This window comes from Anoplopoma fimbria, chromosome 21, assembly GCF_027596085.1.
Source record: "Anoplopoma fimbria isolate UVic2021 breed Golden Eagle Sablefish chromosome 21, Afim_UVic_2022, whole genome shotgun sequence".
NCBI lineage: Eukaryota > Metazoa > Chordata > Actinopteri > Perciformes > Anoplopomatidae > Anoplopoma > Anoplopoma fimbria.
The window spans coordinates 22,259,913-22,275,100 of record NC_072469.1 but is presented as its reverse complement, the minus strand read 5'-3'; the positions used below and the strand labels follow the sequence as shown (position 1 = coordinate 22,275,100).

General features: G+C 37.0%; 2 protein-coding genes across 2 annotated transcripts; one reads left to right on the top strand and one right to left on the bottom strand.

Annotated features, from left to right (window-relative positions):
- Positions 1-6,282: 6,282 nt before the first annotated feature.
- LOC129110879 (cystatin-B-like) lies at positions 6,283-7,783 on the bottom strand. Its single transcript, XM_054623136.1, has 3 exons — positions 7,621-7,783; positions 7,387-7,488; positions 6,283-6,607 (listed from the first exon to the last, which is right to left on the bottom strand). The coding sequence occupies exons 1-3, from the start codon at positions 7,690-7,692 to the stop codon at positions 6,476-6,478; spliced, it is 306 nt and encodes a 101-aa protein (XP_054479111.1). The 5' UTR covers positions 7,693-7,783; the 3' UTR covers positions 6,283-6,475.
- A 2,907-nt stretch (positions 7,784-10,690) lies between these two features.
- si:ch211-161h7.8 (thiosulfate:glutathione sulfurtransferase) lies at positions 10,691-12,456 on the top strand. The gene is made up of 4 exons (XM_054623225.1): positions 10,691-10,883; positions 11,402-11,524; positions 11,613-11,775; positions 12,144-12,456. Exons 1-4 carry the CDS (start codon positions 10,703-10,705, stop codon positions 12,196-12,198), a joined length of 522 nt encoding a protein of 173 aa, XP_054479200.1. The 5' UTR covers positions 10,691-10,702; the 3' UTR covers positions 12,199-12,456.
- The last annotated feature ends 2,732 nt before the right edge of the window (positions 12,457-15,188 follow it).

The following is a 15,188-nucleotide window of genomic DNA, read 5'->3' as shown; positions in this document are numbered from 1 at the left end:
TGAAAAGACTGCTTCACCCCAAGAGAAAAGGTCACACCCACGTTGGGCCCTCATTTCATTGGACACAGACATATCTGGTAATTTTATAAACATTTATTTTAAAAAATTAAGGGGGCAGTGTGAGGTCCAAAAAGGTAGTTTGTTGCCTGAGGGCAACAGCATGCCATAGAGGGTTAAACGCTCAACTCTCTTCAAGGTTTTTGTGATTAATTAAACACTGAGAATTACAGTGAATTTAAATACATTTCCTACATGTACATTTTTTGAGGTAAAAACTAAAGCCAAAATGATCTGCCCTGACCATAAAGTGTTTGTTACCTTTTTTATGTTCACATTCAATAAAAATGACTTCTGATCAATTTGCTGCAATATATTAAACTTTTTGGCTTGCAAGAATTGACTAGTGACATTGTAAGTTTTCTTGAGTTACATCAAGCAGCAGCAATCACATTTTCAACAAGTCTTTTAGTCCTACATACAGATAAGGGTCTGTCGCATCAAAATGTAATTAATTTATTGTTTTTGTCAGACAAACCAACATGTTGACCAAAGAGATAATTCAAAGATAACTGACCAACTCTGTAATTAATTACCTGGTAATGAGTCCTGATGCTCTAGATTTCAAGTTTAGACTTTAGAGGCTGTAGACTCTTCATATTGTTGGTCTACTTTCTTTTTGCTTTATTCAGGAAAGTTGACATATAGTGTATTCTCAGTGTATTTCTTTATTGGTTTAGTTTCTGGACTCTTAAAGTCCACTGAAAGACTCCCACAACAACACAACAAGATGGTTTCAGGTACAGCCCTGTCTTTGAGATTGGTCTCAAGTCAATGATTGGGGGGATGCGAAATCCCTGTCATTCAGTTATTTTACGACCTGGCTCAAAAGCTGCAACATAAATGGGAGATCAGATTAGTGTAAAGGTAATAATTTTTTTTTTTTGCTTTCATCTCTGCCACTTTTACAATTCAACTACCAGGTTTTTCAACAGTGCAGTTCTTGGCTTTTGGGCTTTTTCAGGAAAGTAATTTGCAACTTCCACATTTTCAGCAATGCTCTGTGACTAATTTCAGCATTCCAACGCATTTTCAGCAGGAAACGCATTTTCTAGTTACTCCCCAAGTCCAGCTGCGGCACTTCCCAAAAATGTAGTAGGCTCAAATTGTGTAAATCAAATTAAGTTTCAATGCCCCCTAGTGACTTTAGGGTATATTGAAACAGTTTGACATATAGGGAAACATGTTAATTAACTTTTTTGCCAAAAGTTAGATGAAAAAATGAATACCTATCTCAAATGTGTCCGTTTAATATTGGTACTATTATAATACAGACAGATACAGCTGACCTAGCCTGGCTAAAAGTGAAGGTTAATTGTGGTCATTTTTGTAAATCTATGTTAACTGACTGTGACATTTTTTGCAAACACAATTTCTGTACAATTCAGACAAACCATTTTTTTTTAATGCACAGAATTCCAGGTAAAGGTTTGCACCCGAAATGAGAAGTTGTGCTTTAAACTTAGGTGATGCATTTTTTGAAAAGATACATCTCTGTACAGAAAAAAGACCAGCAGTCACAATGTGGTGGAAAATAATCATTTATTGACTCATGTCCATGAAGCTACTAGGTCACAAGGCCTTCACCAATGTTATTATTTCCTAAAAAAAACACACTGTCTCCATGAAACATCATCTCAATGACTTGTACCACCAAGCTTTTGGAAACGGATTTGACTTGATCCAACTTTTCCTCTTTTTAGAATTGTGGACGTGGGATTAATTCAACACTTTCATCGAGGAAAATAACTGAAGAAGCCAACTGTAATCAACTGTATGTTCAAAATGCATTTATGTCCACAGAGTTTCTTTTAATACTTTTTAGCATCTGTAGAGGTGAACTTTGGGTATGAGCATCTTTACTTTTGCATGTCTGTATATTCTTTCCTTTTTATAGTTTCCGTACACTTTCATTTAAATCCCAGGAATAAGATGGAAAACATTATTTCCTCCTTTAAGTCTTTTGTCAGTATCCTATAGGGTAAAAACAGATAATGTGAACACTTCATAAAACAGGAAGAACCAAAAAAATTGTCATATTTGACCTTCACAAGCGTCTTTATAATGAGTTTTTAAATTTAAATCAGATAGCTACGATAGCTACAAAGCACAGCAGGACCAATTGTCAAATATCTTAACTATTTATTTAATTTGTTAATAGGAACAAAAATCATGCAGCATGTGATTAACAAAGAGGAACAGTAGTCACAAGACGATACTCACAGGGATGTGACTATCGTGTGAAGTCCAGGGATTAACCAAAACCGCTGACACACAACAAAATGTTGCTCAGAACAGCTGCAAGTGATTTGAAGTAACAAGGGGGGTTTGTGTAACAACAGTTTCAACATTTCTCTCGTAGTCCGGGAGCCTTGCAGGATTTGGCCTGGCTTGGTTGCAACAAAAACCTAAAGGTCACTCCACGTCTCCACCTTTACTCACAGGGAAGTATGTTTCACTCCCTGTTTTAAGGCGGATATCACGGGTTTATTTCTTAGATGTATCCTTACAGTGACCTTTAGGGGTATGGTGGATTGTTCAATTTACAAACATGCAGTTAAGGTATTCTGTAGGAGCCAGTTAGGGTGTTTAATGTATTTTAGAAACATTTTCTGTTGTATTTGTCAAAATTCTCTTTCCATCCCGACGGCAATAAACAAATTAAATGACAAAAGAAGAAATACAGTACGGTACTGGTAGCTCTGGCAGGAATGATATAAGTCCCTCCAATCACAGCGTACCTTCTATTTACACGCGTGTCTGCACACACTCTGCCCGTGCACTTATTGTCCTCCTTTAAATTAGACCAACAGGATGGCTTATTGCTAAAAGAAAGTAATTTAATCATGTGGATATTCTTCCCATGATTTAATGAAGTTCATTCAAAAAGTTATTTTCTTAATGTAGGCAAAGTAATTGAATTCTACAATATATGACAGCTTCACACTCATATTGTGGATCAGCTTGTTTCAGATCTTCAATGAAGTTGTGTGATCTTTACTTCAAGTGAAATATAAGTTACTTAACTGTACAACATATGTGATATGTCCCGACAGAGATTTTAAAGTAATACTATTATACAATACTTAAAATTAAACTATAGTGTTCCTTTTTTTTCCAGCAAATGTAAATAAGAAAAATGGCTTGTGTATAATGTATTTTCCCAAATCCACCCGACACTTTTAGAAATCTCACTCGTTCAAAGTAGCAGACACAGTTATGTGAGCGCGCCTCAGTGCAATATATTACTGTGATTGTATGTTTACCTGTGTGTTGAGTATACAGTGCCCTCCAGAATCATTGGCACCCTTAGTGAATATGAGCAAAACAGGCTGTGAAAAAATGTCTTTGCTGTTTATCCTCTTGGTCTTTCACTCAAAGTATTCACAAAAATCTTACCTAAGTGGTCAACCATGACTTCCTGTTTCACTGGGGTATAAATATGAGGTGACACAGGCCAAATTCCCTTAGTCATTCATCACTATGGGAAAGACCCGAGAACACAGTGACGATGTGCGACGAAAAGTTGTTGAGCTGCACAAATCAGAAAATGGATATAAGAAAATCTCTAAACAGTTGAAAATACCCATTTCCACTATCAGGGCATAATTAAGAAGTTTAAAGCGACAGGAGATGTTAAGAATCAGCCTGGAAGAGGACGTGTGTGTACATTGACCCCACGCACCGTGAGGAGGATGGTTTGACTGGCAAAAGAATCTCCAAGGATCACAGCTGGAGAATTGCAGAGGTTAGTTGAGTCTTGGGGTTAGAAAGTCTCCAAAACTAGCATCAGACGCCACCTACATCACCACAAGTTGTTTGGGAGGGTTGCCAGAAAAAGCCTCTGCTGTCAATCAACAACAAACTAAAGCGCCTACAGTTTGCCAAACGTTACTGGGACTTTCAATGGGACCGGGTTATATGATCAGATGAGACCAAAATAGAGCTTTTTGGCAACAAACATCAAAGGTGGGTTTGGCGTAGACAGAAAGATAGCCATACAGAAAAGCACCTCATACCCACTGTGAAGTATGGTGGCGGATCTTTGATGTTCTGGGGCTGTTTTTCTTCCAAAGGCCCTGGACATCTTGTTAGGATACATGGTATCATGGACTCCATCAAATACCAGCAGATATTAAATGAAAACCTAACAGCCTCTGCCAGGAAGGTTAAAATGGGCCGTGGTTGGACATACCAGCAGGACAATGATCCGAAGCACACCTCAAAATCTACACAAAATGGTTCACCGACCACAGAATAAAGGTTTTGCCATGGCCATCACAGTCCCCCGACCTAAACCCCATAGAGAATCTGTGGGATGAGCTGAAGAGGAGAGTCCACAAGCGTCGACCTTGGAATCTGAAGGATCTGGAGAGCTTCTGCATGGAGGACTGGTCTCAGATCCAGTGCCATGTGTTCACCAACCTCATCACGCATTATAGGAGAAGACTCAGATCTGTTATCTTGGCAAAGGGAGGCTGCACAAAATATTAAATGAAGGGGTGCCAATAATTGTGGCACATATATTTTTGAGAAAAATATTTGTTTCATGATAAGAATTTAATGTTTCTTTCAATTATGTTTCTTCAGTTAAAGGTTACATTTTTGTGAATATTTTGAATGGAAGATCATGAGGATAAACAATAAAGATTTTTTTTCGCATCTCATTTTTCTCATTTTTACTAAAGGGTGCCAATAATTCTGGAGGGCACTGTATGTGTCTGTGCTGCTTTCCAGAGTAATTATACACTTGAACAATGGTTAAAGAGGTTGATAGAACTTTAATACACATTTATAAATAGATAGCTTTAAATTATGTAAGTGAAAATAATAGTAAATCATTGAAAAATGTAATTGTTAATACATCAATAACTCAAAAGGGTGCTTCTACTCAATACTGAGCAAAGGGTCTGAATACTTATGACCATGTGATATTTCAGTTTTTCTTTTTTAATAAATTTGCAAAGAATTCTACATTTCTGGTTTTTTCTGTCAAGATGGGTTGCTGAGTGTACATTAATGCGAAAAAAAATGAACTTTTTCGATTTTAGCAAATGGCTGCAATGAAAAATTTAAAGGGGTCTGAATACTTTCCGTACCCACTGTATATGCTGCATGTGCCTCATTCAAATGTTTTTAAGGTTGGGTGAGCTTCACGGCTCAAAGTCCCTGCGAAAGGTTCTTTTGTTTATTGTACAATTTTAACTTTTGGTCATGTTTCACCACGTTTGAAGCCTGAAGCCTCAAAACTGTTTATTATGCAATCAGATAGATTTACTTTTAAACGTTACTTTTGGTGTAAAGAATGAAATTCATTATTTAAAAAAACATACTGAATATTCTTATTCTAAGCTGTTTACCACGTATTGGGAATGAAAAAGCAATATAAATCTAAATGTATGTCACTTTTCATATATATATTTTTATTACCGAATCCTACAGCAATCCATTTTCTCTCAACTATGGTACACTTCCTGCTTTAAGGCAGTTATCAATTGTGAATCAGCTTGTTCCAGATCTTCGCTGAAGTTGTGTGATGTTTAGTTAAAGTGAAATATAAGTTACTAAACTGCATCATGTTCTATGTCCCGACAGAGATATAACAGTAATAATATTATGCAATACTTTAGATTGTTTATGAATCAGTATGAATATACTGGATTTATGAACAATGTTACTGATGATATTATTCAGTGACTGAATTGCTGCACCACTGCAGCAAATAGATGAAATTTAAATGTCTTTTGCATATTCGTATACACGTTTTCCCAAATCAGCCTGATCCATTTGATATCTTTAGATACTTTGGGATCTTCTCAAAAAAATTAATAAAGTTATGAAGTTTAGAATAACTGCACAGCATGAGTGTAAAGTCACTGGCAGGTCAATAGGGGTGAAAAGGTTAATATAAGTGAGTTGTACCGATATGTCATAACACAAATCAATGTTTAATACTATGTCAGAATAGATCTTCTGATTTTCCAATAATATGCTTTATGTTATATTTCATATAACATAAAGCAGACTGCCGCTTTAGGAGGAACTTTGCCCAAGATCCATATCCATCCGACACTAAACCCAGTTGTGAATAGACTTCTATTTGTCTGTTTGTGTCCAACCCTTTTTCTTCATGTCTGCAAGCTGAAGACGGATACGCCCTGGCCTGCAGCTGCATCACAAATCAAATACCACAGAAAGAGAAGCAACACCAAATATCACAACGAATCTGATTCATTTATTCTTTAATGTTGTACAAAAATGTTCAATGTTTACATGCTCCTTACATCATCTACAGTATGAAACAGTATGTTACGAGTGGAAACTGCATAAGCATTGTTTTATGTGTAATATTTTGATCATAACTGATTATAATTATGCAGCAACCTGTAGGCGCTGATGCTGTGTTTGGTTTGCGATCCTATGAGAAGTACTCAACAGGGTCATGTTGGGTCTTGGATTGCTGCATATTACTCAACTCCAATTCTCCTCCATGACATGAGAGTTTTTTCCAAACACGGAGGTGAACATGATCGTCTCCTCCCACGTGGACCTGCAAGGAAGTAAAGGTAAAGTTTGAGAAGATCTTTGCCACTATGAGGACTATATCGAACTTGTTAGTAAATGGTTTCTTAATTATACATCTAGCAGACACGGAGCAACGTTAGCATTTATTTGAAGTCTTGTTTATGTCCCCATAAAGAATGCAAGTCCACTCTGTTGTTAGGACTCAGAAACAAAAGTTATCATCATTTAAAATGAAAATTGAAACCGGCCAAGAAATAAAGATTGCCAATTGTTTCAACAAAAGTTGAGTTCACTCCACGTGTACTTTATACCAGACTCCTATCCACTGTACAACATCATAATCAGGTATAGTTAATAAACCATTCTTTAATTATCATCTCTGTAATTGGATACATTTGTCAGTTTTAAGATTACATTTTATGTTATCCATTTTAGAACATATAATCATAAGTTCAGTAGTAGCTGAATAAAGACTGGACAAAATATGTCATCAAGTCATGTTATTTATAAACAGTAAACTTGTTAGCATTCAGTCTACTTCCCAACATGCATTTCATTAAGGTCAAGTTCTCCAGTAGTCCCTCTTGTTTCTGTATCTTGTAGTTTTTCTTATTGGCCTACATAAATAAAGATTGAGTGTCTTTTTTAATTTCCTGTGGGTTCATCACTACAGGCGATCCCTTTCCCTTAAAAGTAATTATGTGATCTATAATAATATTGACTATAACTGCTTTAAATGGCACTTGATCTTGTTGCTGCAAAATAAAAGTCGTTTATAGTCACTGATGTGTAAATAATAATTACCTTGATGAAGTAGTTGGTCCCGGCCACTGTCTGACTCATGTAGCTTTTGGCAATGAAAACATCATACGTTTTCCCTGCTTTTTTCTCTGCATGCACCTTTACCTGAAAAAAACCCAACAACGAGATAACAGCAACATGAAACACAGGCTCTGTTTACTGCGTGTGCATCGTTAAGAAAGGAAGAAAGTCAACGTGCAATAATAATAATAATAATAATAATAATCCTTTACTTACGCTATCACAGAGCTCCTGGATCTCTTTGGTAGCATCTTGTACCGGGCCAGCACCTCCACACATCATCGCCATTGTGACAGTTTCAGTGTTGAGAAACAGCTAAAAGACAAAGAACACACTGAGTTTTTATACATCCATGAGTTTGAGTCAGCGAGGCGTTCAAGACGAGTCACTGAATCATATGACTCTGTATCATGGGTTAAACCATCTGCGGAGGGGGGGTGCTTTCTAAACGATGTTAGAAACCGACTTATATAACAAATAACGTCTCTGTGTTGGTTAAAATGTTACATTTACCTTTATGATTTATATGACAATTGTTTATAGTATCAGGAAGGAAGATTCTAAAAACATATGTTTAGATGTATTTTCAATTTCCGTCCCCATAGATAATGTGGTTTAGTCTGAGGCGTGGCTGTGTTTGTATGTTACAGTTCACTAATCGGTTCCAAACATTGCTTGGAAGTGAAAATACTTTTGACTGAAAAATAAAATAATGAAAAACAAAGATTAGTCTTGTACTCACTAAACATCTCCATGAGCTTCTCTCTGTTTTTTTGTTTCCTCTTTTAACAGTCTGCTGTGCAGCAGATACAAAACACAAAACTTCCCATACTTCACTGAACAGGTTTGGTGACCGCAGATGACTCATACACATATATGTGAAAGAATAACAGTTCCTCTTTTGCAAAAACAACTTTGTCAGGCTTTAAATCACTCAAAAGGTGATGATTCATCCTCTATTTATTTATTAATTAAATAAACACACTCTACACACTTAATTTTAATTAATAATCCTTTAGGCTATTTGCTGTTTTGGAAAGTAACGAAGTAACTAGATTTAAAATTGTACTTAATTAAAAGTACAAATGGATTAGCATCTAAATAAATGTCTATTAGGTCACTGATGGTGATTGACCCCATGGTCCACTGATGAAGTATTGCAATATTTATTAATTTGCAGTATTGCAGACTGGATGTCTGTTGTGATGCCCAGTTTGTAATACTGCTGTATATGATGTAATGTTGTATTACAGTTTTTCTCTATTCACACACAACATTGAACTATGCACAAAGCTTATGTACAAGAAAAAAACTCCAGACTGCTAAACTCTAATGCAAGTACCAAAAGTAAAAGTACTCTTTATTTCATAATAATGTATATTATAGTATTGTATTATAAGTATTATTGCATTAAAGGTGGGGATAATTTAAATAATTTAAGTACACAGTCTTATCTAAACTTGTAATAATACATTATAAAGTATGTGTTGATTATATTTTCTATTATTAATCAGAATTTGCAAAGTAACAAGTAACTAACGTTATCAAATAAATGTTGTGGAGTAAAGAGTATGAAGTCACAGAAAAGGGTTTTTTGAGGCTTTTGGGGGGTTATGGGAGAGCTGTTTTCACTGACCAACTGGGAGGACAGTTTGGTTAGATGACAAAACTGTACAAACTGAAGCACTCAGAGTGTTTTGTCAAGTTTGTTACTCATCTCTAATCCCAGCTGATTACGAGATAGAACATAGCTCAGCCTATGGTGGATGTGAAGACAGCAAGAAAGCAGCAGAGGTGCAGCGAATTAAAGTGTGCCATGGGATTGTATATGCTGAAGCAGTTAAGAAAGTGTCCGGGCAGACAGATGCCCTTAAATCAGGAGGAACAGAGAGTAACAAACAGACCCTGTGGAGGATGTGACAAGCAATCTGTAAATATAGATGTGGTAACTGTGGGTAAGGAGGAGTGTGTACTGCTTATGGTAGATGTAATAAACTGCTCAGCACAGACGAGCAAAAATATGGAAAATTTTAAGATAAAAATCAGCTGAGAAATACGTTGGAGTCAAAGGACTGACCTGGGAAGCGGTGGAGGAAATGTCAAGTGAAGGATCACCAAACTGTCAGGCCTGGGGTGTGGCTTCTCATGAAGTGAGTTATACTACAGTGGAATGTGAGAAGATGCGGCAAACAGGTGCAGTATTCTTCATACCTCATTATGTGGTGAAAAAGAGAATATCAGATTATGTTTCAGTATACACTGCTGAATGCATTGGAATAATGTTAGCATTACAATGGGTGGAAGAAAAATAATCCAGTGTAGTATTGCTTCTGATAGCTTGGCAGCACTATCAAGCATTAAATCTGGAAAGTTGTCATGCAGGCAGGATATATTGTATGACATTTGTATTTACTACTCAGACTGCATAATAAGGGTTTGGATATCTCCTTTATTTGGGTTCCTGCTCATGTAGGGGTGAAATGTAATGTCATTACCCGTTTGAGAATAGGATATACAGGATTAAACCAAACACGTTATAGAAAAGGCAAGCACCCAACTGGACTATGCACACACTGTAATAAACCAGAAACTGTCAAACATGTCCAACTAGATTGCAATAGGTATGACGTAGAAAGAAGGGAATTAATATCATAACTGATCGGTGGAAAACATAATATTACATTTGGGGATCTGTTGGGAAAGGCATCTAGGAAACACAATATCCTTATCAATTACCTAAGAGCAACAGGAATAAATGAGAGAATTTATTTTGTTTCCCTGTCAATCTACTGCTTCACACTCCAGCCCAGTAATAATAATAATAATAATAATAACTTTATTTATATAGCACCTTTTAAGAACAAGGTTTACAAAGTGCTTCGACAGACAAGGCAGCAAAACAGTGCAATATAAGAAACATTAAGAACAATCGTTAGGATAAAACTAAACTAAGAAACAAAATGAAATAACAAGTGACAATCAAATAAACTAACAAAATAAATAAAATCAAGTAAAATAGGTAAACATAAAATAGTAAACGAATATAAGATAAAATACTAAAACCAATTAAAAGGAAACATTAAAACGACGACATCACATAAAAGCCATTCTGTAAAAATGTGTCTTAAGAAGTGATTTAAAAGAGATGACTGACTCTGCGAGCCTTGTGTCGTTTTCAGTCACATGTAGGTGGCGGTAGTGCGCCTCTAAGCTGGTTTGCCACCCGCCAATAAACACCAACGAAGAAGAAGCAGAAGCATCACGCCCATAGACATCATATAGAAGCATCACGCCTGTCATGCCTTCGCTCCACAGCAGTCTGCGCGTCGCTCTTGTCCTCGCTATGTTGTCTTATGTTGTGTCTCGAGGTTTCTGCCAGGCAGTGGCGGAAGTGAACCGCTTGTCTTACCCGACACTTGGCTCAGTTTTACGGGCTTTTACAACCTCAGGTCCCAAATGCAGCGAAACACCTGAAAGCGGTAAAATGTATTTGCTGGTAGACTTTGGCTGAGTCCAGCAGGGTCACCTTTATTGATCTAGTGGGCCTGTGTCTCTTAATCTCCTGGTTTGGCTATTAAAATATTAATTTTGCATTGGTGAAATGGTGCTTTAAACTGATATTTGAACTGCACACCAGGTAATATAGCTTTTTTGTGGCATTTTCCCAGGCTGACTGTGCAATACTACCAGCATTGTCACCCTGAATGCTCTGCAGTGTGTGTCTAGTGTTTTTCATGTGATTGTGTGAGACAGACTTTGGTTGACTGGCATTCTTGTTTCAAATGGACAACAATGGTGTGTGTGTGTGAGAAGGGAACATGACTAGGTTATCCTCACAACATTGACTATACAGCTCCACAGCTAAATTAACACAAGTCAGGCAACTGTTTAAAACAATGGATGGTATGTTTACAGGCCTCAGGAAAAAGGAGTCAATAGGCAAAAGTTGGATTTTAACTTCATACTAAAATGTAATCTTTTATGTTTCCCCCCTCAGCTTCAGTGGTGACCTACTCGCAGCTGAAGACGATGCTGTCCAACCGGGACATTCAGCTGTTTGATGTGAGAAATCCTGATGAACACCTGGCTGGACGCATTCCAGACGCTGTTAATATCCCACGTAAGTGTTAGAACTGTACAAACTAAGGAAAATAGTGTTTTTTTCTATGTGTTTACACTCCCATATGGTTTGTGTGTTGGAATATCAGTAGGGAACCTGGAGGAGTCTCTGAAGCTGTCCCCTGAACACTTTCAGCAGATATTTGAAGTGAATGCTCCGGGGAAAGATGATGACAACATTGTGTTTCATTGCAAAAGTGGCAACAGGAGCTCCAAAGCGCTGGATATAGCCCTTCAGCTGGGATTTAGCAGGTAAATAACAGCAGATGCATCTGTATACACACATGAAACTTGCAGTAGTCCAAGAACTGCGTGACCCGTTAAAGGTCAAAGGTGACAGTTATTACCTAAAGAGCAAATAAATAAAAGTGACTCCCCAGTTAAAGTTTCTGATTTCAGTGCTGTTAGATGATGTGGACCCTGCTTAACCACATAATGTGCTACTACTGTATGAATGTCACCTTTTATGTGTTGTTATTTAAATATTAATCATTCCTGGTGCTGCAATTAGCCTACAATGTATTGGAAATTGCTTTGGTTTGTTGAATGCTGGATGAATTTGAATAAAAAAACAACAGTGATGAGAGACTAAGCTCTTCTCTTTTTGCTTGTTTTCGTAGGGCCAGACATTACAAAGGAGGGTACAGTGAGTGGGCAGAACAAGAAGGAAAATGAACCTGAACTCTGTGCTTCCATTCCTAAATACAGCTAATACAAAACTACAGAATATAAAGGAGAGATGTTAGTCACCCTTGAGGTTACATATTTTATTCATATTAACTGTTTCTTTACAGATAAATACCACTTTAAAGATTTAACTTCTTTGCCCTGTTACATCTTTTAGCTGCTGATTCGACACTTTAAGGTTTTGCATTATACTTTCTAACCTTTTTATTCTGTGATTCATGACAAGTTGATTAAATCATTTACAAATTTCAACATGTCTTTGTATACATTTGTAAATATATTGGAAGATCTGCAGGTTGTCCAAATCCCGCACTTCAGGCTCATTTTTTTTGTTTTGCAGTTATTGTCATAGTTTACTGTTTTTGTAGTAAGCATCTTCAAAATTAGGGATGCACATATCCAAGTTTTTCAGTCTCAATGCGGGTGCTTTGGGTATCGGCTGATATCGAGTACTGATCTCATACCAGAATTAATTGATAAGCTGTATGCTTCACAGTTTTGAAGACTCTGGGATCATTCTTATCCGGCCTATTTAAACATTGCTTATCTATCTTTATAAAACAAAATGTAACAAATAAATACACATATAAACACATATATATATTTTAAATAATAAATTGAACACCAGAGTTGGTAAAAAAATATTAAAAATTACATGTTTTATTGTAAAAGTGTTCACACAACTGTAAACCGTTTTTAAAATACATCAACGCATTGGTCAAAACAAATTAAAATTCCAGTACAAAACAATACAACTGCATAAAATGAGAACAAAACGTAGTTGTAGAACTTGTTTGAGTAACAAATGTGAGAAATACCTCCTGACAGCTGACATGTTTGTTGTTGGCTCTCTCGGCTATGTGGTCTGCCAGCCTGCTGATGACACATGACAAACAAACAGATCCTCCATTTCCTTTGAGCACTGCTTTTTGGGAGAGTGGTGCCCGTCAACTGCACACTTAAAATTCTACTCTAGTTTTTTTTTTTTTTATATACATACAGATTGTTTAGACTTTACTTTATTATGTTTCTTTTCCAGTGTGAACACGCTCGTTCATACAGACTCAAAATTTGCTTTGGATTTTGGACACAACTTCAAAGTTTGAATGTGGGGTAAAACAGTTCCATCTCTTGACCAATAGATGGCAGCAAAGTTTCAACTTTGAACATGTTTATTTTCCTCATTACTACCACTGTCCTCTGTGATTGTTGTAGCTATACCCCTCTCAGGACTGACCTTCACACAGTTATTAGTCCAGACAGGTTTGGATCCTGTGAGCAACAGCTCTGTGAGCAGCTGTCAGGGGCCCCATTTGCACAAGGTCCATTTGAGATGCTTCATTCGGAGGAAAAGCAGATCCCACTTCACCTTCACCATCCATCCTTTCCTCTCTCATTGGGGCTCTTTGCAACACATCAACAGTACAGTGTTGTGTGTTGTGTGTTGAAGAATCAATACTCTGTTAATAATCTGCATGGGGTGAAATGGTTGTGACGGCTCACTGTGGGTTTATACTTCACTTCATCCTCTCAGTAAACATGAAAAGGGGTTTGAATGTGACTCCATTCATAAACACTTTATTTCTTCTTTTTTGCACGTTAAATCATAAATCATAAAGTCAGAGAGGCAAAAGCCACTCCATAGAAGAAGAAAAAAATGACACACTTCCTGAAGCTGCCATTCATGGGGGATAGACTGAGATTGATTTCCTGAATGTTGCATGATGTAAATGGAATGCAGGGGAAATATGGATCTAGTGGATATGTTTTTGAATGAGTGGAGAAACCACTGTGAACTCGTCTACAGTCAGAATTCAGCAAGTGTTATGGATGTCACACACCACTTGTTTTGTCAAGTTTCAAATGTATGGATTCAGCAACCGTGTGTATTAGGATTCTCTTCAGCTCTGCAGTGCACGGGAGATATTTTCCAGCGTGCTGCTGTAGAAGAAGGATGGCTCCAAATTCCAAGGATATTTGGACACTTTAACATTTGTTAAAACACAAACTGACTCCTGGTTGGTGGTGAAAAATGATCAGTTAGGGCTGTTTGTCAGCTGCTGCGGTTACATCGGATCAGATCATCAACCTCCTGCTGCTCACTGCTTTTAAAAACTTCCTTTTATATGAGGCTTTGTAATGAAATCTACAGTGACTGCTGTCATTTGTTACATATAGAAATATCTGGAAACAGGAGCTGTGCGGTCTTTATTTGCCTCCCCATTGACAGATTAATGTGTTGATAAAAGAAAATCAAGTATGTATTAGAATACAACCACAGTGCCACAGAAAGGTCTATTGAATTTTCTCAGGGTTTTCCAATGAAATTAGATTCATTGCAAGGTGGAACTGTTATAAAGAGGAAAACAACGTCTTCTCTTGATGCACTTCACATTGGTTTGGCTCAGCTCTCATTTGTTTTCCGTGCACTCCTGCAGGGCTTTCTCTTATCTTAAAATGCCATGTCGAAGAAAGCAATATAAAGCATATTGGCTGGGATTGTGAGATATAAGACAGAAGGTGTGGTTGCATTTCTTTTATCTTCACAGCGGGTGTTTCTGTATTTTTGTCTTTTAAGGGGGTTGAAGAGGGACCCATAGGATGCCAGAGCCACAACAGTGTGTCAGTCTATATATTTGCATATATCTAGCCTGACTTCATTTTCTCTCTGGTTTTACGAGGCCAACATTAGGCTATTTTGGTGCGAATGTCACTTCCAGCAAAGCACGACCCAGACTGGTTCAGGGTCAAAGCCATGGGACAGGACTGAAGCACGATCCAATTTTAGGCTTTGTGATCATTGCTAATACGTTTTCTTTTTAAACTAAACTAAATATTGAAGAGGAAACTGTTAATTCTGCCAATAAAACATTTTTTTTTTTTATTTTTTTTTTTTTTTTTTTTTTTTTTTGAGGGCTTTTAAAGTTACCATTATTTGCCACTGCATCACTGAACGCACGAAGGGAGACACCTGACGT